This window comes from Symphalangus syndactylus, chromosome 9, assembly GCF_028878055.3.
Source record: "Symphalangus syndactylus isolate Jambi chromosome 9, NHGRI_mSymSyn1-v2.1_pri, whole genome shotgun sequence".
NCBI lineage: Eukaryota > Metazoa > Chordata > Mammalia > Primates > Hylobatidae > Symphalangus > Symphalangus syndactylus.
Window position 1 is genome coordinate 40,179,360 of NC_072431.2, and position 25,933 is coordinate 40,205,292.

Below are 25,933 nucleotides of genomic sequence, written 5' to 3' on the forward strand. Positions count from 1 at the left end.
AAAAAAAAAAAAGAAATATCAGGAACAGATATGCTTTCAGAAATGAAGGAATGGAGGAATGCTTTTGCTTATATTTCTCTAATGGAAACAGTAAAAACAGAACAAGGTCAGTAGGTAAATACGACAAAGGGAAATTAAGTTTGAGAAAATGAATGCAAAAGATAGGTAATGTTTGAAGATTTTTTTTTTTAAAGGGAAGCTTATACCGTTAGAAAAAAGGTAGTAATTTGAGAAAATGCATATTCAGAAAAGAGTATAAAGATTTTGACCACAGACTATGAGAGGGAAAGTCCAAAAGGAAATATTACATCAAACTGGGAAATAACCAGTAGAATTGCTATTTGGAAACTAAATGAAACTAGTCTTTTTTTTTCATTTTATTAAATGCTTTTGTTCACAGAACATATCTGCCTAAACTTACAACCTGAAAAGTCCTTTTACAAGGTCAGATTATTGTTGCACAGTCAAATATTTTTTTTTAAATACAATTACAAAGCAAGTACATTCTAGCACTATCAAAGACCCCACGAAACAGAAAACTCACTAACAACCACATTGAAAATGTACAACAGCAATGTCTTGTCAACACTTCTGTACAGAGCACAGACATGACAGCTAAAACAGACAGAAGAGAAGATGCTTTTGACAGCCAGTGTGTGTGAATGATTCTTTGAGTCAGATGGCAGCAACAAGTTACCAACTAGGAGATCTGCATGACAACTAACCATCCATCTGTATCAAACACCATCTGGCCAAGATGACTCTGGCTTCTGTGTATTTGACACTCCTTCCAATTTCAAAGACTAGCAAAACAAGTGGTCTACCAGCATCTAAAGAGGTAAACAGGTACTTAGGTACTTGTTATAGCACAAGTGCTATAAGGTACTTTGTTTTTTATTTCATTACTATGTTATTTGTATAGAGACAAGGTCTTGCTATGCTGCCCAGGCTGGTCTCAAACTCCTGGGCTCAAGTGATCCTCCCACCTTGGCCTCCCAAAGTGCTGGGATTACAGGCATGAGCCACCACACCTGGCCCATAAGGTTAACTTTGTATTCTTTCTTAGTGTTCAAAAGTAAAACTTAAAACACTGGTGATCAAATAGAGCACACATCCCAAATTTATTAAAAATGGTTGCCCATACTCTGGATTATGATAAGCAAAGCAAAAAGTTTATTTTAAAAATTGCCCTTTTATCCAGGCAAAATTTCAATATTTCCTCTTCAAAACTAAGGCAGCATATTTCCTATAATTTTGTGTAGACAGATGTTTAAATTTTCGTATCATAAATATTAAAATAGAGTTCCATAAATTGAATTGTTTCCTATTGCTTGTATTGAACCTTTTTCTTTTTTGTATTTTCCAAGGCACTTATTTCTTACATAGGGGAAAAAAAGTTTAAGTGCCCTTAAGTTATCTATAATATCCTAAGTCAAACATTTCTTCTCATCCTCAATAATTAACTGCAATATTCTCAAAAATATCACTGCTTTCCTCCAATGATTTATTAAGGAATTTAATAAATATTGAGTGGATTGAAAAAAAAATGAAATAGTCCCAATTTAAAAACCTTTCAAATTATTCCAAGGTTAATAAAGAGAATGAAAGATTTACTAAAGGATTTGTGTGGCTACCACAAATCCTACAGTTCATGAGGGAAGATAATTAAATATTAATTATCCTAATACATAGCACTTTAGATAGAAACTAATTAATTTAGACACATTCTAATTAAAATACATCTTGAAATTTTGGTAAGCTAAGAATCAACTTCAATTTTGAGTTTTCTTTAAATAGTATGAGATCAAATAGGATCAGCAACCCAGAGATCCTGGCTTACACAAGTCTTTCTTCAACCATTTTCTGCCTACTAGGTTATAAGCCCTGTACGTTCCCACCCTCCAGTACCAGGATTTATCTAGAAGATCTGCAATTTGACAGATCAGATTTCCAATCTAATTATCTACTTTTAGGTGACAGTGCTGCCACCAATTTCTCAGCATGCCACATGGTAAACTATGACAAACTATTTTTATTTTACAATCCTGTGTTTCAGTCCTGATTAATTTACTTGCCTCTTTGAGCCTTTGGTTTCTTCCTCTTTAAATGAAAATTATATTTACCTGAAGGATTGAAAGACACAGAATGTATAAAGTATTTGTCTCGCAATATGCTCGTTGGAAATGTTAGTTCCTGTTTTTAACAATGAGCAAAGTATCTACATAATATCCAAAGCCGTGGGAGTGAGGCCAATGCAGAGAGTCACCATCAGGGCAATTCCTAGTGGAGTTGCCCAGGCACGGCCATCCCAAGACCCCAGACCAGTAGAGCCACCAGGGTGCAACTCCAGGCTGGGAGACCCAAAGGCAAGCAACTCCAACACACAAGAAATGCAGCCAGCAATGTGATGGAGTAGGGTTGCCTGGAGCCTTGGGGGCCCAACTTCCACCCCAGTGTGTCCAGAAAATGAGAAATGGGAGTTAAAGACTACACTCAAGCTTCAGGGTTTATTGTTTGCCCTACTGGGTTTTTTGTTGTTTATTTGAGGTGTTTGGATTTGGTTAGGACCTGTTAGCCCTTTGTTCTTTCCTGCTGCTCCATTTTGGAGTGGGAATGTCTATCCTATGTCTGTCCCACTATATTGTCTTTTGGAAGCATATAACTGTATAATTTCATAGGCTCACAGCTTGAGAGGAATTTGTCTCTGGATGAATTGTACTTTGAGTCTTATCTCCATATCTGATTTAGATAATGTTAAGATGAAACTTTAGATTTTAAAGTTGATGCTGGAACAAGGTAAGTCTTTTTGGGGCTTTTGGGATGGAATAAATGTGTATCACGTACATGTATCTCATATATTTTGTATGTGTGCAGGATATAAATCTGGGGGAGCCAGGGGTGAAGTGCTATGATCCAAATGTGTGTCCCCACCAAAATTCATGTTGAAACTTAATCCCCATTGTGATGGTATTAAGAAGTAGGGCCTTTTAGGAGGTATTAAGTTATAAGGGCTGCTCCCACATGAATAAGATTAAGGCCTTTATAAAAGGGGCTTCACACAGAGTTCAGTCCTTTTTGCCCTCCATCCCTTCTGCCATATGAGAACACAGTGTTCATCTCCACTAGATGATGCAGCAATGAGGTGCCATCTTGGAAACAGAGACTGGGCCCTCACCAGACACCAAGCCTGCTGGAGCCTTGATCTTGGACTTCTCAGCCTCTAAAACTGTAGAAATAAATTTCTATTATTTACAAATTACCTGGTATAAAGTATTTTGTTATAGAGTGCAAATGGACTAAGACACAGAGCATGTAGTATGTTTATGAACAAAAGCTCTGGTTATCACCGAAGCCAGATCTCTCAGTCATTTTTCTAGTTCATTGTAACCTAGGACTCAGGTGTTTCTTTATGAGAAATCAGTATGGTATCTCCATTGAATCAAAAACATTCTGTCAAGCAAACAAAACAAAACAAAAAACCAAGCCCTGACTGTTCAAAGTTTATAAAGAGATAAAATGGACTAAATGATTAAAGATTAATGGCTATTAAAAGTTATAAAAATCGCACATTTGTTGAAAAATTCAAATAACAAAATGGCCACTACCACCAACACAACAAAAATAATGTACAAGTATGTACAGATAAGTACAAAGTAAAATGTGGCAGTATCCTCCCTTACTTTGCCTTCCATTTTTCCTCAAGGGTAACTGCTATTGACATTTTGGTATATACCCTTTCAGAACTCCTGTATACATGTGTGTATATGTATCACACTTTTTTACAAATGAGAACTATTCTGCAACCAAATTTTTCAACTCAGCAACACATTATCACCATGTGATAATTTCATTAAATACTATGTACCAAAATCAGTTTTATTTTCTTTATCTCCTTTAATCCTTAAACCAACCTTCCCAGGAGACTATTTCCCACATTTTACAGATGAGAAAACTGAGTCTTAAAGACATACAAAATAATCTGCCTAGGCTCATTGCAACCTCCACCTCCCGAGTTCAAGTCACTCTCCTGCCTCAGTCTACCGAGTAGCTGGGATTACAAGCACTCCCGCATCACACCTGGCTAATTTTTGTATTTTTAGAAGAGACAGGATTTCACCATGTTGGCCAGGCTGGTCTTGAACTCCTGACCTCAAGTGATCCGCCTGCCTCGGCCTGCCATAGTGCTGGGATTACAGGTGTGAGCCACCGCGCCTGGCCCCCAAGTATCAATTTTAATCTTAACTATTAAGATTTCCCAGTAGATAGTAGAGCTAAGATTTGAATCTAGGCTTGCCTGAATACAAAGCCCAAGCCCCCAACTAACCACTATGCCACATCGTATTAGTACCTCTAGCTCACCTGAGGCCCTCTCTTGCTATATATTCTCTTCCTAGGTAATCTCATCCATGCCAGTAGCTCAAATTTTTCTTCTAGCTTAGATCTCTCTTCTAAGCTATAGATCTATGTGGCCAACTGTTCCTGGGGAAGCACTTAGAATATTCAAAACTGATGATTTCCCCCAATTACCACTCCCTCTCATCTCTCCTCTCCACCCCCCCAAAAGTCTGGTTCTTTGCTAGCATTCCTTTTCTCGGTATATGGTGCTCTTATCTATACAGAAAGCTGTAACCATCTTTGACATCTATTTGTTGTACAGCCAATCCATTACAAAGGATCAATTTTATTTATTTTTTTGAGATGGAGTCTTGCTCTTTCGGAGCTCTGTCTTGCTCACTGGAGTGCAGTGGCGTGATCTAGGCTCACTGCAACCTCTACCTCCTGGGTTCAAGTGATTCTCCTGCCTCAGGCTCCTGAATAGCTGGGATTACAGGTGCCCGCCATCATGCCTGGCTAATTTTTGAATTTTTAGTACAGACAGGGTTTCACCATGTTGGCCAGACTGGTCTTGTACTCCTGACCTCATGTGATCCGCCTGCCTAGGCCTCCCAAAAAAAGTGCTAGTATTACAGGTATGAGCCACTGCGCCTGGCCCCAAGTATCAAGTTTAATCTTAACTATTAATATCTCTTAAATCTATTATCACAACCTTAATGGACTGCTGCAATAGCCTATTCTCTAGTAGCCACTGTGTTCTTTGCAAAACGCAGACGTAATCATATTACTCCATACTTTTTTACTACCCCTCACCCTTGTCCCCCAAAAAACCTTAAATGGCTTCTTACGCTCCTAGAATAAAGAACCAAAAGCCCTTAATATGGTCTCCAAGTCCCTACTAAGAGCCCCTGACTCTTCTCATTGCACTATTTCCCTTATACTTTAAGTTCTTTTAGGCCAATGGGTTTTATAATGCAGGTCCTTGAACTTAGAAAGCCCTCCAAACCTGCCCTTTCAAAAGTCATTATATAATGGTAATCTTCTCTGACGTGCTGGATTAGGTCAAATCCCCAACAGACATTCTAATAGCAATTTACCTTTCTTCTTGATACTTTGATCAGAGTTTCAGGCTATATTTGTGAGACTGATTATAGTCTCTGCTTTACTAGACTGTGCCACCATTCCATGAAGCAGGAAGCAAGCATGTCTGTTTGTTTATCATTGTAGATTTAGTACTTAGTGCAGTTCCGGATACATAGTAGCTGCTCAATATATTTTTGAATGAATATCATTAATTCTTTATTAACCAATCTCCTTGAACATATATCCTACATACCTGACTAAAAATTTTAACAGGACATATTTCTGGAAGTAAAACCTTGGAAGAAAGGATACAAATATTTTCCATTCTGATAACGTGGAAAATGAATCTACTGGCAAAGTACTGACAATGTACAACAAAGAAATAAAGCTTTGATCAGAAACTACCTGGAGCACTTTTATTCTAATACCAGTAGCTTCATAAGGAAAAAAACCAGAATGAACCGCTTTACCCCATCAACACTTTGGATAGAGTATATATGTTGCTGGGGGAAAAAAAAGGAAAAAAAAAAGAGTGGTAAACAGTAATGAGGCCATTTACATCTTATTGAAAATGAAGGATTTTTTTTAACATAGTACCTATAATAAAGGTATTTTATGCCGTTTGCAATCCTTTAAAATATGTTTTACAAGCTTTTAGAGGTAACATAAGCCTTAGGCTAAAGGTTTACATTTCACGTGGGTCAAGACTAGCTCTTGAATAAAGCAATCTGACAACAAAATGGTCCTTATCGCTTAACATTTATTGTCAGAAAAACGTTAGAGAAGATCTGTAATTTATGATAAAAAGACAAGACACAGTCAAATTTACTCTTATTTTAGGCCTTCTCTTCAGCCTTACTGGCTAGTCAATAAGACTCTTTGCTTAGCAAATTGGATGGTTTTAAATATTATGTATCCTTCACTTTTCTTCTCAGTACAAAGAAAAAGCAATTAATACAGCATAGCATCTGAATCATTTTAGAATTAAGGAGATTGCTTCCTTTCTATGTAAGACTTTGTCAGTTTTTCTCTTTTAATCAAGAGGGGGCAAGAAGAGAAAAATTCCATTTTGAATTCCTCTTCTCAACGAAGAGATTTCTATTTTCTGACTACATAATGCAAAGAATCTTGGGAAAGCAGAAGAGACCAGCTGCAGGTTTTCTATAACCTAATCATTTACGATTATGGTAATCTGACTTGTAAATTGCAATCAGTTTTAACATTTTCAGATATTTTAATTATTTTATTAGTGATTCTTCTCTTGGAAAGATGGTCAAAGAAGCAATAGAAATTTCTTTCATGGAACAGTGGCAGAAATTGATCACAAGTAACTTGGTATGAGTAATAAACTGATTAAATATTTAATTCCATATTATGGAGTCTTGTGATACCTGAAATTCTCCAGGCAATTTTAGTCTAGTCGGCCAAAAGATGTGGCAAGGACTGCTAATTATTCCCCATATCCATTTTCTTTCTTTTTTTTAGTAATATAGAGTTTTAACAGGGCACATGGTCACCCAGCTAGAGGATATATTTACCAGCCTTCTTCACTACTAGATGTGATCATGTGACTAAGTTCTGGCTAGAGGGTGTGAACAGAAGTAATCTGCACAAATTCTGGACAACATCATTAAAAGAAAGCTGTCTGCTCTTCACTTCTCTTCCCCTTCTCACTGGCAAGGAAATGAGGAGAGCAGCCACTGTGATTTGAGAGAGAGAAACCATATTTTAAGTACGGTAGAGCTGCCTTACTAGCCTGTTCTATTCACCTGTGGACTGCTACAAAAGAGAGAACTTATTTATTTATTTATTTTTAAATAAAGACAGGGTCTCGCTATGTTGCCCAGGCTGGTCTTGAACTCTTGGGCTCAAGCAATCCTCCTGCCTTAGCCTCTCAAAGTGCTGGGATTACTCACACGTGAGTCTTTGTGCCAAGCAGAGACAAAAGTCAACTTTTATAATTACGGACTGTATTTCTTAGTCTCTCTGTAATAGCTTATCCTATATAATAACCAATTCAGGGGCCAAACCAACTCCACTACTCTCCATAATAATCTTTTGTCTTATTCTGTAAGCATAGTAAAAGTTGTCTGGTCAGAGGCTATTGTGATTAAAAGATTCCTCTACTTTGGAATGAACAGAAGACCTCTTAGTGTGGGTATGTATGAATGCTTACACATGCCAAGAAATGGAATAAGCAGTATTTGACTGTGAACCCTTTAAGTGCATGCTCTGTTTTATCTATCTTTTAATTGCTAGCATATATGATGGCCCTGGCACATGATAAATTGAAGGATGAGTAAAGGAAATATTAATAGCAAACTTTAGCCTCTCTTGGTAAAAAGAGATGTATAAATCACAAAGTAAGGATTCATCCAAGAAGAGAGGAGACTATATTAAGTTATTCATAGCACTGGGAAGAAAACAGTTTGAAAACCTGGAATGAGCTATGACTTAGCTAGGTTAGTATAATGAATATGGTCTTTGGTCTGATAAACCTAGTTTCAGTACAGATTCTGCAACTTAGATTGGAAAATCAACATTTCTGAGTGTCGGTTTCTTCATTTGAAAATAAAGCTAACAATGCCTACTTTTGTAGGGCTGTGACACCTGTAGAATATGCTCATTCATTAAATGTTAATTTTCCTTTCTGATTTATGAAGTATTATGAATTTAAATGTTGAAGGGAAGAAGATTGCTTCTGTGTATCTGAGATTAATGCACTGCTTCCATGTATCTGAAATTGTCTGGTATTTTAGTATGGTCTAGAATGAGGGCTGTACCAGAGGATAAGCTAAAAAGAGCCATGTTTTAAGACTAGAGGTTCTAAAAAAAAACAATTTAACAGCATGGTGGCAAGAGAGCCTAGGCATAACAATGGAAAATTTGGTCTAGAACTAAAAGAGAAAAACACAATTTAGGGGCCAGGTAAAATAAATATACTTCGTGATCAGTAGCAGGACACTAGCGGTAGTAGGAGGAGAGATTATCCTTTGAAATTTATGTGAAGTAAATTTAGGGTAAATAAAAGGTAGTATTATTCCACACAGCAGCTTATTAAACTCATTACTCTCTTGCAATGGTACAGGTGAGAAAAAATGATGAATATGTAAGTTCAGGTCTGGATATTCAGTTTAATGTGCCTTCCAAGTAGCAGTGATACATATGGGTATACAGTTCAGAGGGCAGGTCTGGACTAGGAATATAAATTTAGGAGCTAATTGTCACAGATATCTCAAGCCACAGGAAAAAATGAGAAGGTTCATATAAGAATAGAAAGTAAGGGCTGGGCGTGGTGGCTCACACCTGTAATCCCAGCACTTTGGGAGGCTGAGGTGGGCAGATCACTTGAGGTCAGGAGCTCGAGACCAGCCTGGCCAACATGGTGAAACCCCATCTGTATTAAAAATAAAAAAAATTGGCTGGGTGTGGTGGCGGGCGCCTGTAATCCCAGCTACTCAGGAGGCTTAGGCGGGAGTATCATTTGAACCCAAGAGGCAGAGGTGAGCCAGCTGAGTGCCACTGCATTCCAGCCTGGGCAACACAGTGAGATTCCATCTCAAAAAAAAAAAGAAAAATAGTGTTTTAAGAAGGAAGGATAGTACAAGGTATTGTCAGGTATTCATGATATGAGGTAGGTTTATATGTACAAACCTGAAAGACTATTGACAATTTTTGGCAGAGAAGTTACAGACAAGAAGTTTGTGGTCAAACAGTTTTTGCAAATTCTAGCTCTACTAATTCTACTAACTTAGTAGGTATGTGGTTGTGGGCAAGTTACTTCATCTCTCTGCACTTCATTTTCCTCATCCAAAAAAATGAAAATAATACTTCCTCATAAGATTTATACAAGGATTAAATAACTGTAAAGCTCTCTGGAAAACAAACCTCAATAAATCTTAGTGATGAAGATGATGACATTAAAACATTTAAAACCTTTTTCAGATTAGCATGCTTCCATTTTTGAAAAAATATGATTCTCATACTCTGAAAAGATATATATCCAATTACTAACAATGGATAGCCCTAGGGAGTGAGGGAGAGGACTATCATTTTATATTCTGTACATCTTGAATTGTTTACTTTAAAAAAATAAGCATGTGGTGCTCTTGTAATTTAAGCCAATAATATTTTAAAAATCACTTATCTGTTTTGTCTTTACCTCCCTTATCAATTTGGAATACTTGGATGTCTTTCCTGAACAGAATGCTACTTAATGGATACAGCATACTGACTTCTCAAAGAAAAACTTCTGAGTCTCAAATTGCAGTGAACTGGAAGAAACACTGAGAGAAGAACTGATGTGGAGTATAGACAGCTAAGTGGTAAAAGGCTGGTGAGTTTATATAAATTGATGAGTGACAGTTGAATAGCAATGAAACATGGCTACTAAGATAATCTAGGCTAGACCAATTCTTTTTTTGTAATAGAGTTTTTAAAAATATGGTAAAATATATATCAAATAAAAGATTCACATTGTTGTGCAGCCATCACCACCATCTACCTCCAGAACTTTTTTCATCCTTCCTAACTGAAACTCTGTATCCATTAAGCACTGACTCCTCATTCCTTCCTCCCTCTCAACCTCTGGCAACTACCCTTCTACTTTGTCTTTATCAATTTGACTATTCTTAGTGTCTCATATAAATTTAATCATACAATATTTCTGCTTTTGTGACTGACTTATTTAACTTAGCATAACATGTCCAAGGTTCTACTCTGTAGCATGTGTAAAATTTTCTTCCCATTTTAAGGCTAAATACTACTATGCTGTGTGTATATACCACCTTACGGTTCTCCATTCATCTGCTTATGAACACTTGGGTTGTTTCCACCTTTTGCCTAATGTGAAAAATGCTTTTCTGAATCTGAATGTACAAATATCCAATTGAGTCCTTGCTATCACTTCTTCTGGGTATCTAACCAAGAGTAGTAGGATTCCTGAATCATACGGTAATTCTAGGTTTAATTTTTTTAAGAATTGCCATACCATTTTCCACAATGGCTGCATTATTTTACATTCCTACTAGCAATGCATAAGGGTTCTAATTTCTACACATCCTTGCCAACACTTATTTTGCTTTTTTGAGTAATAGCCACACCAATGGGTGTGAAGTAGCATCTCACTGTGGTTTTACTAATGAATAGGGATGCTGAGCATCTTTTCATATGCTTATTGGCCATCTGTATAACTTCTTGGAGAAATCTCTAAAGTCCCTTGCCCATTTTAAATCCAGGTTTTGTTGTTGTTGAGCTGTAGTTCTTTATATATTCTAGATATCAATTTCTTACCAAATATGATTTGCAAACATTTTCTCTTATTCTATGGGTTGCCTTTTCACTCTGTTGATAGTGTCCTTTGACACACGAAAGTTTTAATTTTGACGAAGTCCAACTTAACTATTTTTTCCTTAGTTGCCTGTGTTTTCAGTGTCATATGCGAGAAGTCACTGCCAAATCCAACGTCATAAACCTTTCCCCCTAATATTTCTTCTAAGTCTTTTATGGTTTTTACCTCCTTGCATTTGGTCTTTGATCGGTTTTAATTTTTGTATATGGAGAAAGGCAAGGGTCCAATTCATGAAAATGTGAGTTCTTTCCATATATTTGTGTCTTCTTTAAATGGTTTGTTGTTAACGTATAGAAACACAACTGATTTTTGCATGTTGATTTTGTAACTTTACTGAATTTATTAGTTCTAACAGGTGGGTTTTTTTGGGTGTGGAATCTTTAGGGCTTTCTATACTTAAGATCATGTTGTTTACAAACAGAGATAATTTTATTTCTTCCTATCCAATTTGATGCCTTTTATTTCTTTTTCTTCCTTAACTGCTCTGTCTAGGACTTTCAGTACTATGGTGAATAGAAGTATATCCTTGACTTATTTCAATCGTAGACAAAAAGCTTTCAGTCTTTTACTCTGGAGTATGTTAGTTGTGGGTTTTTCCTGTGTTGGATGATCTTTATTTTGTTGAGTTCATTTCCTTCTATTCTTAGTTTGTTGAGTGTTTTTTAAAATCCTAAAACAGTGTTGAATTTTATCAAATGCTTTTTCTGAATCAGTTGAGATGATGATGTTTTTTCTTTTTAATCCTGTTAACGTGGTATATATATTACATGGTATATCATGACTAGTTTTGTATGCTGAACCACTACTGCATTATAGGAATAAGTCTCACTTTGTCATAGTATGTAATTCTTTTAATATGCTGTTGGATTTGATTTGCTAGTGTTTTGTTGAGGATTTTTTGCATCAATATTGTCTTAGTCTGTTTTGTGCTGCTATAGCAGAATACCTGAGGTTGGATAAATTATAAAGAACAGAAATTTATTTCTTCACAGTTCTGGAGGCTGAGAAGTCCAAAACCAAGACACCAGTATCTGGCAAGTCCAAAACCAAAACACTAGCATCTTCCACATAGTGGAAGGTATCATGTGGCTGAAGAGCAAACAGAAAGGGCAGCACGAGCCAAACTGACAGTTTTGGAGCAGCATTAATTATGCCCATGGGGGCAGAGCCCTCATGGCCTAATCATCTCTTAAGGGTCCCACTTCTTAATATTGTTATACTGGCAATTAAATTTCAACATGAGTTTTGGAGGGGACAAACATTCAAACCATAGCAAATATTCATAAGTGATACTAGTCTGTAGTTTTCTTTTCTAATAGTGTCTTTGGTATCAGGGTAATGCTGCCCTCATAGAATGGGTAAGGAAGTGTTACTGTTCAAGTTTTTGGAAGAGACTGAGAGGACTGGTATTAATTCTGCTTTAAATGTTTGGCAGAATTCACTGGTGAAGCTATCTCATCCTAGGTTTTTCGTTGTTGGGAAGTTTTTGATTATCGATTCAATCTCCTTACTAGGTAAAGGTCTATTCAGATTTTCATTTTCTTCATGATTCATTCTTAGCAGTTTGTGTGTTCCTAGGATGTTTTACTAGCTTATCCAATCTGTTGGCATACAATTGTTCATAGCACTCTTTTATGATATTTTTAACTTTTGTAAAGTTGGTAATAATGTCCTCATTTCCTTCTTTTAGTTATTTGTCTTCCCTCTTTTTTTAGTCAAGCTAACCAAAGGTTTGTCACATTTCTTGATCTTTTCAAATAGTCAACACTTGTTTTTGTTGATTTTCTCTATTGTTTTTCTATTTTTTATTTATATTTGTTTCCATTTTTATTATTTTCTTCTTTATGCTAGTTTTGGGTTTAGTTTGTTCTTTCTCTAGTTTCTTCAGGCATAAAGTTAAGTTACTGATTTGAGATCTCTCTTCTTCAATACATGCATTTACAGCTAAACATTTCTCGATTCACTGCTTTTACTACATCCTAGAAGTTTTGGTACTTTGTATTTACACTTTCATTTGTCTCAATATATATTCTAATTTCCCTTGTGATTTCTTTTTTGACCCACTGGTTGTTTAACAGTGTTATTTAATTTGTACATAGTTGTGAATGTCCCACTTTTCCTTTTGCTGATTTCTAGTTTCATTTCATTGTGATTAGAAAATATACTTAGCATGATTTTAATGTTTTTAAATGTATTAAGTCATTTTTAATGGCCTCTCCCAGAGAATGTTCCATATGCCCTTGAGCAAATGTGTATTCTGTTGTTGCTGGGGTTTTTACATATGTCTGTTAGGTCCAACCGCTCTACAATGTTGTTCAAATCCTCTATTTCCATATACATCTTTTGTCTAGTTGCTCTATCCATTATTTAAAGTGTTTAAAGTATAATACTTTAATTCTCCTACTATTATCACAGAGCTGTAATGTTTCTTCCTTCAATAGTGTCAATGCTTGTTTCATATACTTTGGAGCTCTGGTGTATGATGCATATATAACTGTTAATATTTGCTTGATAAACTGACCCTGTTATTATTATATAATGTCCCTTTCCTGTCTCTTGTAGTAGTTTTTGTTGTTTTGTTCTTTTATTTTTGAGACAGGCTCTTGCTCTGTCATCCAGGCTGGAGTGCAGCGGTGCGAACATGGCTCACTGCAGCCTCCACCTCTGGGGCTCAACCAATCCACCTGCCTGTCTGAGTAGCTGGGACTACAGGGGCACACCACCATACCTGGAGCTTGTTTTTTTTTTTTTTTTTTTGGTAGAGATGGGATTTTGTCATGTTGGCCCAGGCTGGTCTTAAACTCCTGTGCTCAAACAACCCACCTGCCTTAGCCTCCCAAAGTGATGGGATTACAGGTGTGAGCCACCAAGCCCAGCTTGGAACAATTTTTGATTTAAAGTCTGTTTTGTCTGATTTTAGTATATTCACTCTTGCTCTCTTTTGGTTATTAACAACTGTATGAGTGTTCTCCCTTTTCCACCTCTTTGCTAGCATCTGTTTTTTTTTGTCAAATTTTTTAATCAAGAAAACTATTTTAACTCGGGTGAGATGATATCAAATTGTGGTTTTGATTTCCATTTTCCTAATGATTAGTACAGTAAGCATTTTTTAAAATGCTGTTGGCCATTTGCATGTCTTCTTTTGAGAAATGTCTATTCAGATCTTTTGCCCATTTCAAAATTGATTTGTTTTTGTTGTTTTGCTGTTGAATTGAGTTCTTTATATAGCCTGCTTATTAATCCCTTGTCAGACAGATAGTTTGCAAATATTTTCTCCCATTCTGTAGGTTGTCTCTGTACTTTGTTGATTGTTTCTTTTGTTGTGTAATTTTAGCTTGATGTAATCCCATTTGTCTAATTTTGTTGCCTGTGCCTTTGAGATCTTACCCAAAATATCTTTGCCCAGACCGATGTCCTAACGCATTTCCCCAATGTTTTCTTCTAGTAGTTTCATAGTTTCAGGTCTTATATATAATCTTTAATCCACTTTGATTTGATTTTTATACATGGTGAGAAATGAGGGTCTACTTTCATTCTTCTGTATATGGTTATCTAGTTTTCCTAGCACTGTTTATTGAAGAGACTGCCCTTGAAAGCAATAAAGGAGGAAAACAATAAGGGAGAAAACCATGAAAATATCCAAAGAAAAACCACTCCAACCAAATGGGATAGTAAATGCAAAGGTTCTGAAATAGGAATATATTTGAAAAACAACAGGAAGCCCATGTGGTAGAAAGGCTGTGAGAGAATAGACTGGTAGGAGATAAATGGAGTGTCTGATTAGGGCCAGATTAGGCTCTGCCTTAGTAGGCCATAGGAAGGACTTTCGTTGTTTTTCTTTTTTTGAGCCAGGGTCTCGCTCTGTCACCCAGGGTGGAGTGCAGTGGTATGATCTCAGCTCACTGCAGCCTCAGTCTCCCTCAACCTCCCAGGATCACTGGGCTCAAGCAATCCTCCCACCTCAGCCTCCTGGGTAGCTGGGACTACAGGCACATACCACCATGTCCAGCTAATTTTGTTCATAATTTTGGCTTTTATTTTATAGAAATCACTGAAAATTTTTGAGTAGGAGACTGATATAATTAATATTTAAATTTTTATTTTTAAAAGTATCACTCTGGCTGTTGTGTAATGTGATTGTAAAAGGGCATGAATTATTTTTTCACTCTATGTTCAAGCTTTCTCCTCTCTCTCTGCTATGTTATTTATTCTCCCACATTGTTTCATTCATTCAAAAAAAGAAAAAAAAAATGAAAAACAAAAAACCTCACTAGTTATCACTCTATCTTCTCCACAGTCAAGCTTTTAACCACATGGTTTATATTGTCTTTACTTCTTCATTCCCTAATTCTCCTCAGCCTACTACAATCTGCCCTTCCCACTCAACTTAACTGCCTTCATAAATGTCAGTAAACTCCACACAGCCAAATGCAATTGGCTTCTCAGTTGTCATCTTACTAGATTTCTTGGATATCTGGTACTGCTAACTAGTGCTTCCTTCTTGAAGCTCTTTTCTAATGCCTTCTATGATATTACACTCTTTTTCTATAATTTGTTTCTTACCTTATAGAGTGGTTTTCATTAGTTTCCTTAATGATTTTTCCCTCTCTATGCCTATTCTGTAAAATATTGGTATTCTCCAAGTTCTCTTCCTATGCTTCTCAAATTGCTTAACCTATGTTCTGAATCTCCAGAGGCCAAGTGACTGACCTTCTTCCCTTCCTTCTCCCTCTCCCACTTCTATCCTTCAAATATTCCTTCAACCTATACACTCTTAACTGGGAGATGTTATCCACATTTAAGGATACAACAAAATCCATTACTTCCATATCTACATTTTCCAATTCAGAACTTTTTCTAGGCCTAGATCCAAATTTACAACCATCCATTGGCATTTTCACCTATAAGCCTCACAGGTAACTACAAATATTAACTAAAACCTAATTATAGATCTTATTTCCCCACCCCAAATTTGTACCCTCTTTTCCATCCTTGGTTTCAGTCATCAGCACCACCGCTAATCCAGTAATTCATTCCAGATACCAGGATACCATCTGAGAGGGTACCAGGCCTCAGATGTGGCCTGCATTCAGGTGCCCCTGCTTTCCATTTTGTCTCCTAAATAAACCTTAAATCTTTTCCCCAACTCATCTCTAATGCTTAATTTATGTCCTCATTTTGATTGCTTGAAATGGTTGCCATTAACTTTTTTAAAAAATTGAGGTATAATATATATGTGCATACATTTAGTGTGTATGTATATTAAGATATTTTATGTATCATATAACTACATAATTTTATATCAAAACATATATTAAAGTGCATAAAGTGCAACTGGATAGTTGCCAGTTATTTTATATTGCTTGCTTTTAGAACATTGCTTAGTATGAAATAGGTTCTTAATATATATTTGTTGAGCTCAATTTCACATTGTTCTGTATCCTATCTGTCTCTATCCCACTGTTAGGAAGACTGTTCCAAAGCACATATTAATCCTTCAATAACTTTTGATTGAAAAAGGATATAGTACAAACTACTTAGCCATACTAATCTACCTTTACAGGTTCTTTTCCTGGGATGTCTCATCATTCTCTTTGAAGCTATAGGATTCCTTGTGGTACACGAAATGTATCATATACTCTCTAACTTCTGAGTTTTTTTTAATATATAGTGCTCCTCCTGCTTCTTCCCCAGTTTGCTAAACTCCTCCTAACCTTAGCTGAAGTATCGACTCACATTGAGCTTTTTACCTGATTCTCACAGAACAAGTGTCTCTTCTCTGTGCTCATGTATTATCCTATACTGATCTCTATTGTAGTATAAAATACACTATAGTAATAACTACCATCTTTTCTTTTTTTATTCGACTACATAGTAAAATATCTATTTTATTTATGATTTATTTGAACTTTTTAAAGTTCCTTAATGATATAAATGATATTTTATTTATTTCAGTATTCTCAAAACTTCATTAAGGGCCCAGTACTTAGGAGGTACTCGATAAATGTTTCTTAAATAAATCTACCAGAATATTTTGAATTTAACATATAAGAATATATATTATACATTTTTTCTTCATCCATTCTTGAGTACTTAACAAATATTAGCTTTGAAAACTAAATGTAAAAAAATTTTCCCTTTTCCTTCTTTGGAATATATGCTAATGTGAGCAAAGGCTTCTTCCACAGCAGATAAGGGATAAACTCCCAATTGCTTACCAATGGTTAGTGCAAAAAGAATAGGAGTTAACAGGAATTCCTGTTTCTGTCTTATCCAAAAGATATCTTAATACTCCTCTAGAAGAAATATAGAATTGTCATGGTTTCTTAATGAACCTAAGAAGAACAAACGCTGAGTTTTTTTGCTTTCTACAAAAGTAGTTGTCTTAAACCTGAACTGAAAAAAAAAATAAGTTCAAATTCTAAACTTCGTTTCAATAATTTTAGAAAGCCCTCTCTCATACTGTGCACTCTTTCCTCCTATCCACCCCTAATGAAGACTTATAGTCCATAAGTATTCATAGGTATTCCATAATGGAGTATTCCTTTGTAAACCAAGAGGAGACTCACAAAGAATAACGATGATTTCTGAAGAATAGAGGGAGTTATGAATGACGGCTAGTTTTATAGATTTATCAATTAGAAAGGAGGAGGAAATTGTGTAGCTCCTGTATTTAAGGAAGAAGCTAATAATTGCATGGCTAGCTGTGGCATTATGATTAGGTTTTTGTCCATGGTTCCTAGCTCGTAACTCTCACAACTCTTGTTATAGTCTTTTGTTACAATGTTGAGGTGCTTCAGGCCTTGGAAGCAGGCATCAGGAAACAGTCTCTCTCTCTCTCTCTCTCTAACCTTCTCCTGCCCTCCTCTCACTTGCTGAAGACAGGACTCTAATATGACTATGGGTCATCAGACCTTCATTCCAGAGAGGGTCCTGCTGCATACTCTGGAGGAAGGAATGCTGCACAGAATGACCAAGAAGAATCTGAATAGACAGGAACTGCTGGGTTTAGATCACACCCTTTTTGTGCAATCACATTTTGAACTGGCTGTCCATTCTTCAATCCTGGACAATCAATGACATCTCCATAGAAGTCCCAAAGGACAGGGTTCAGGGAACTTCTGGGGAGCTGAACATGTGGAGGTTGACAGAAAGATGAAGAACTCATCCACGTGCTGGGAGGGTAGTGCACCCCAACTCCCCAAAGACAGAAGCTCCTGTACTCGGGACCCTTTCAGACCTCACCTTATATGTCTCTTCATTTGGATGTTAACATCCTGTAAAATATCCTTTAAAATAAACTGGTAAAATAAGTATTGGTTTCCCTGAGTTTTGTGAGCCACTCTAGCAAATTAATCAAACCCAAAGAGGGGGTTGTGGGAACTCCAACTGGAAACTAGTCGGTTAGAAGTTCTGGAGACCGGGACTTGCAACTTGGGGAGGGGAGAGGGTGGTCTTGTGGGACTGAGCCCTTTACTTGTGGGATCTGATGTTATCTCCGAGTAGATGGTGTTGGAACTGAATTGGAGGACATCTAGCTGGTGTCCACTGCTTAATATGTGGGGAGAACCTCACACACATTTGGTCACAACTATCAAGTTTTCTGAATGAACCTAATCACAAAATAAGAATAATAAACTCTGAGATTTATTTTTTTAAATAAAAATGGTTATGCCTTAAACCTGAATGGAAAAAAAAAATCCAAATTCTAAACTTCAATTCTCTGACCTTCTCCTGTTCTCTTCTTCTATGTTGTTGATTATTGTTGTTGTGTGAGATTAGAGGAAAAACAAGGTTCGAGAGTTTTTCCAAAATATTAGCATAGTAGACTTCAGAGTTTCACAGGCTAGTAATTTTTTTTTTTAAATTGGGAAAACCAACATAAGATCCCTCACTTTCAACTGCCTATGCAGAAGTAATTTAACATAGCAGGCCTGAGGCTGTTCTCTTCAGAAAGGTTTAGGTGCAAGTTTTCCCTTGGCTAATGATGTGGTTTGCCTCTGTGTACCCACCCAAATCTCACGCTGAATTGTAATTCCCAATGTTGGAGGAGGGACCTGGTGGGAAGTGACTAGATCATGGAGGCGGATTTTACCCATGCTATTCTTGTGATAGTGAATGAGTTCTCATGAGATTTGATGCTGAAAGTGTGTGGCACATCCCCCCCGGCCCTTGCTCTCTCTCTCTCCTGCCACCTTTGAAGAAGGTGCTTGGTTCTGCTTTGCCTTCTGCCATGATTGTAAGTTTCCTGAGGCCTCCCAGTCATGCTGCCTGTAAAGCTTGTGGAACTGTAAGTCAATTAAACCTCTTTTCTTCATAAATTACCCAGTCTCAGGTAGTTCTTTTTGTTTGTTTTTTTTTTTTTTGAGATGGAGTTTCGTTCTTATTGCTCAGGCTGGAGTGCAATGGTGCAATCTCAGCTCACTGCAACTTCCGCCTCCTAGGTTCAAGTGATTCTCCTGCCTTAGCCTCCCAAGTAGCTGGGATTACAGGCATGTGCCAATATGCCCGGCTAATTTTGTATTTTCAGTAGAGGGGGGTTTCACCATGTTGGTCAGGCTGGTCTCAAACCCCTGATCTCAGGTGATCCGCCTACCTCAACCTCCCAAAGTGCTGGGATTACAGGCGCAAGCCACCACGCGTGGCCATCAAGTAATTCTTTATAGCAGTGTGAGAACGGACTAATACAGCTGGCATCTGGGAACCTGGCTTTTGAAAACCTTTCCTAAATGATAATGTTGTGCCTGCTGTGCCAGCCCACTTAAGACTATACGATGAGATTTACGATGAACACCTTTCCTTTTGAGAGACTCTGGAATTTTGGTTGAAAAGAGGGTGCCTATGTGATCAATCCTCAATTAAAAAAAAAAAAAAACCCTGAACTCTGAAACTAAAATGGAGTTCCTGATGTACTGCACACATTACTGAATTTTAAAGTTGAAGGAAAGGTGTATAGGAAGGCTGAACAACATGGATTCCCCTAGACTCCTCCTGATGTCTTTTTCCATTAATAATCTGGCTATATATCTTTACTATGTCACTGTAATAAATCTTAGCTATGAGTATGATTGAATGTTGAGTTGTATGAATCCTTCTGGGGAATCACAGAACATGTAGGTGAAACTGGAGACTTCTGAAACACTACTATGTAAACATAATAAACAAGGAGAGAATCCTATCATCATCATTTCACAGAAGTGTATGTTAATAAAATTCTGCTCTTTACTTTGATCATATGGAAACATGGAGCATAACATCAGAGTAGAAGTCAGAATTTTAAATGAAATAATGTAGCATTATGAGAAGTTTAATAATTAGCCTTATTTTTCTCATTTTGCTGCAGATTAGTGAAAATCTCATCATGAACCAGTAACAGACATGTGCTTAAGAACTATGAGGTTAAGTAATTTTTGCCTGGATATGCCTTTCCTCCAATTTACTTTCTTCTGAAACTAAAAATACTAAAAATAAATGTTATGTGTACAGGGATAATTGTAAAAGCTGAAACTTTAGTAAGTCATTAAAGATTTCACTGAAATAGTCTACTTTGAATTGTTATAAAGAATGGAAGAGTATTATAAATTAATAACACATTTAGTTCTTAAATATTTTAAGATTTGAAAAGTTTTCCTACCAGCCAAATAACGTAAAAAACACCAAAACCAAACAAACGAAGACAGTGATACTTCTGTGTCATAAAACTGTTTTTATAGTTATTTCCTCCTTATTTATAAATACTGATATTTTAAAATTATTTACGGAAGACAACATTCACAATCTTTCACAATCACCTGAAAAGGAGCCCATCAAATCAACTCTTCCTATGGGTTGCAATATTTTTTAAAAAACAACAAACAAAAACTTCAAATTTCATCCATTAATATATACCTGCGTTTCTGTAATTATAGTTCTTCAGGGCAATTTCTAACAATATAGCATTTTTCAGATGCAAAAGGCTCTAAAATTCCATGTACCAAGATAAAGAATAACTTTCAAAACCAGAACCACACACCTTTTGCTGTAATTCTTTTACTGCAGAATCTCTATCCATGCATGCCTGCCGGAAGGCTTCATACGCTTTATTGAGTTGCTCGCCAATGTTTTTATCCATTCCTCTTCGTCCTGTAGCATCACTATAAAGGATGGAGCAAATGGCAAGTCTGCAAAATAATGAGATCAATTTAGATAATTACTAAGTTACATAAATCTCATTTTAAAAATGCATCTTAAAGATAGTTCTATAAGGTTTACCACAAACATTATAGCACCAAGTACTATAAACATAAGTCTCATCTAAAATCCTGACTAGAAATCTTATGAAACTTTAAGTTCTACAATTTTTAAATATTCTTATTCTAATGTTCAAGGAGCAAGTGGGGTTCCAGTTCAGGAAGATGCTACTTTGAGAATACTAATCTATAAACTTAACCTAAAAATGAGAAAATATAAAAGGCCATTTTAAATTATTTATTATGGAAATGTACAATAGGATCAGCAATGTGGGAAGGGATTTCATTTTACTAAATGGACTCTTACTCCCACTTAGAGGTGAATTCTTGCTACACTGAAATTAGAGCAAAATTAAATAGATAATAAATGTTTGTGGATGGAGTTCGCACTGTTGTTACCACAGAGCAATTAAAATGTGTGAAAGTGCTCTTATTTTAGCACAAAATCTAGGGAGAGCCGCTGTTGCATTGTACATTAAAAAAGAAAAATCACATCCCTTCAGTCCTACCCCCACTACCGACTAGTTTTCCAACTTCCCTGCTGTTTCTGAATACAGGTGATTTGCTCAGTGGAAGGTAATTTGGTTTTACAATCTCAGTTTGCATAACATCTCTTAACGACATTCCTTGGCTCTGGGCAGAAGGCTAACTAATGACTCTGATTCTTCCTGTCCAACTGTAAAAACCACAACACAGGACCTTTCTCTTAATTCTCTAAAAGCCACAGACTAGACAAAGTTCTCTGTTATATTGGGTACCAAGTTATTTCATTTTTGTGAAAATTCTTCAAAATTTCGGTCTCTAATCTGTCATAACATCTTTTGTTATATCTTCAGACACACTTCTTTAATTTTCACATTTTCAATTGAGATACAATTCATACAGTATAAAATCCACTATTTTAAAGTGTACACTTTGGTATTTTTTAGAATATTCATTATTTTGTGCAATCATCACCATCATCTAATTCTGGAATATTTTAATCACCCTCCCTAAAATAGTCCATACCTATTAAGTTAGTCCCAATCCTCCTCTTCCCCCATCTCCTGGTAACCATTAATCTTTTTTTTGTCTCTATGAATTTGTCTATTTTTGACACTGCATATAAATGGAATAATACAATACATGGTTTTTGTGTCTGGCTTCTTTCAGAAAGAATAATATTTCTGAGGTTCATCCATGATGTAGCATGTAATAGTACTTTTTATGTACTATTTTTATGGCTAAATAATATTCCATTGTATGGATATGCAACATGTTTATTCCTCAGCTGATGGACATTTGAGTTGTTTCCACCTTTTGGCTGTTATGTATAAAGCTACTATGCAGATTTGTGTATACATTTTTGTGTGAACACGTTTTCAATATTTTCAGATATACACCTAGAAGTGGAACTGCTGAGTCATATGGTAATTCTATGTTTAACTTTCTCAGGAACTGCCAGTTTCCATAGAAGCTGTACCATTCTACATTTCCACTAGCATCGTATAAGGGTTCCAATTTCTCCACATCCACACCAATACTTCTTACAGTCCACTTAAAAGATTACAGCCATCCTAGTGGGTGTAAAAGGATACCCTATCAAAGTTTTGTTTTGCAGTCCCCTAATGACGAGCATCTTTCCATGAGCTTATTGGCCATTTGTATATCTCTGGCAATTTATCCATTCAAATCCTGTGTCCACTTGTAATAAATGGGTTATTTCTCTTTTTATTGTTAAATTTTAACAGTTCTTTATATATTCTAGAAACTAGACTCTTATCCAATATATGATTTGTAAGTATTTTCTCCCATTCTGTAGATGCCTTTCACTTCTTGATAGTGTCCTCTGACACATAATGTCTTTAATTTTAATATAGGCCAATTTACCTATTTTTTCTTTTGTTGTTTGTACTATTGGTGTTATATCTAAGGAACTGTTGCCTAATCCAGGATCATGAAGATTTTCAATTGTTTCTTTTTAAGAAGTTTATGATTTATATTAAAGTCTTTGATCCATACTGAGTTAATGTTGTATAAGGTGTGAGGTAGGGGTCCAGATTCATTCTTTTGCATGAGGTTAGCCAATTGTCCTGGCATTATTTGTTGAAAGGTTGTTGCGGGAAGTCAGGGACCCCAAACGGAGGGACCGGCTGAAGCCATGGCAGAAGAACGTGGATTGTGAAGATTTTATGGACATTTATTAGTTCCCCAAATTAATACTTTTGTAATTTCTTATGCCTGTCTTTACTGCAATCTCTAAATATAAGTTGCGAAGATCTCATGGACACTTGTCACTTTCCCAATCAATACCCTTGTGATTTCCTATGCCTGTCTTTGCTTTAATCTCTCAATCCTGTCAGCCGAAAAGGATGTATGTCGCCTCAGGACTATGTGATAATTAACTGCACAAATTGTACAGCATGTGTGTTTGAGCAATATGAAATGTGGGCACCTTGAAAAAAGAACAGGATAACAGCAATTGTTCAGGGAATGAGAGAGATAACCTTAAACTCTGACTGCCAGTGAGCTGGGCAGAACAGAGCCATATTTCTCTTCTTTCAAAAGCAAATAGGAGAAATATCACTGAATTGTTTTTCTCAGCATGGAACGTCCCTGAGAAAGAGAATGCGCACCTAGGGGTAGGTCTCTGAACTGGCCCCACCCTCCCCCACCAACCCGGGGCGTACCTGTCTCTTATGGTTGAGACTGCAGGGGTGAAATAAACTCCAGTCTCCCATAGCGCTCCCAGGCTTATTAGGAAGAGGAAATTCCCGCCTAATAAATTTTGGTCAGACCGGTTGATCTCAAAACCCTGTCTCCTGATAAGTTATCAATGACAATGGTGCCCGAAACTTCACTATCAATTTTAATTTCGCCTCGGAGCTGTGGTCCTGTGATCTTGCCCTGCCTCCACTTGCCTTGTGATATTCTATTACCCTGTTAAGTACTTGATGTCACCCACACCTATTCGCACACTCCCTCCCTGTTTGAAACTCCCTAATAAAAACTTGCTGGTTTTTGCGGCTTATGGGGCATCACGGATCCTACCAACGTGTGATGTCTCCCCCGGACGCCCAGCTTTAAAATTTCTCTCTTTTGTACTCTGTCCCTTTATTTCTCAAGCCAGCCGACACTTAGGAAAATAGAAAAGAACCTACGTGATTATCGGGGCAGGTTCCCTGATAAAGGGCTATTCTTTTCCCACTGAATAGCCTTGGCACCCTTGCCAAAAATCAACTGATCATAAATCACGTTTTTTTAATACCCACATGCGAGTAATCTTTCAGCCAAAGTCTTTCATTTTAAGATACTAAATACATTTTAAGTAATTTACCAGGCTCAATAAAAACAATTCCAGGGTTTTGGATAACAATGTCATTACTTTCTGAAAAACTGAAGAAATGGCAATTCTTTATGCATTCCACTTAGGAAGTTAGTTTCTACTGCTACCTCTGATAGATGAAAACGTTGAAATCCTGTTAGGATAATTAATGTTGCTAGGATCTCTGCCCAGACATAGACACTATGGAAACATAAACTGTTAGCATTAATAAAAAGCATCATTTTGAGTATTTTAGACACTGCTTCATTCAAAAAATACTAAGGCTACTTACAAAAAATACATGAGATTAAAAATAAATACGCAAAGAGGAAAGAAAAAGTAAGTATAGGTAGTCACAGGGACTATAATATACTATAATAAACTAATACAGAAGTTAGTAAGTGGCTAAGTTATCTATCACTGCCTTAAAAAGCTGCATGTCATGAAAAATTGTCAATATAAACCACACCTATACCTTTAGATCTGGGACAAGTAAGAGCCTTGAACTGGAAATCCATCTAGTCCCTTGCTTTGTTCTATTACTGACTGACCCTTAGTTAAGGGCCACTAAATCTTTTGGGACCAAAGTTTCTTTTTCTTCAGTACAAAAAGGTGTTTGGACCCAATTTCTAAGAAACTTCCTTTTTCTACCGTTCTTGAGTTTGTGAGTTAAAAATGCATGTCTGTTCCATCAAGAAGGTGCATTCTTGTTTTTAAAAATGTAAATGCAGCACTAAAAATAGCTGCATCATATGCAAGTAAATCATGTGGAGCCATCCCTTCAGGTCCTTGAATTAGATCACACAAATGTCACTAAGAGAGGAGCTACTGAGTAAATTCCACACAGACGCATCCTATTTCCTGAAATAAGAATGTATGCCAAAGAAATAAGTTCCAGGTTGATACAAATAAGTAAATGATACTTTTAATTCCTATTTCACAACCAAGAAGACAATTAGGTGTTAGATCAGCGACACTGACCAGAGAAAAAGGAAAGTCTCTGGGACTCAGCTAATTAAACTGGACAGATTTCAAATATTAACACCCTGAACTTTAAAGCCACTTGTTTATTTATTTATTTTTAGCATTTGTTAAGTATAAAATTAATTTAAGAGGCAGCTACATTTCAATTACATTTCAGTACACCTTCCGCAATATTTGCCAGACTCCAGGAAAATGCTTTTTATTTATGGTAAACATGCTCAAACCTAAATCCCATGGTTAAGCTCATTCTCCAAACCCAGGAGGCTGATGCTATAGCAATCTCTCCCTTGAAAACACTCTCCTAGTTAGGGTTTTGCTTTATTTCTGGATTTGGTTTGCTGGTTTCCTTCATTACATGAGAAAAAAATTCTGAAATCCCAGAAGGTAGCAGGGCTAGCTCAATGCAAATCACCATCCCTATCTTGTCCCCTGCAATTCTTCTGGAGCCTGGATACTCTCATCTACCCACTGTTGTCACTCTAGCAGTAATTCCTTTTTTCCTACCCAAACCAGTGGTTCAGACAAGCAAAATTGAGGGCAGTAGGTTCTTGTCCCAACTCTCCAGCCCAGTGATTGCCCATGGTGTGCCTGTCCACGAAGAAAACACCAAGAAAATCCCTGCTTCCTCTTTCATTGATCCCTTGGTTC

At 36.6% G+C, this 25,933-nt stretch overlaps 1 protein-coding gene across 5 annotated transcripts in view; it reads right to left on the reverse strand.

Annotated features, from left to right (window-relative positions):
* TANK (TRAF family member associated NFKB activator) overlaps positions 1 to 25,933 on the reverse strand; it is a 98,367-nt gene that overhangs the window by 35,394 nt on the left and 37,040 nt on the right. For all 5 annotated transcript variants that reach the window (XM_055291968.2, XM_055291965.2, XM_055291964.2 and 2 more), the window contains one exon: positions 20,781 to 20,928. In XM_055291968.2, coding sequence (XP_055147943.1) covers positions 20,781 to 20,879 — 99 coding nt within the window. In that variant the 5' untranslated portion in view covers positions 20,880 to 20,928. The remainder of the gene's footprint in view (positions 1 to 20,780; positions 20,929 to 25,933) is intronic.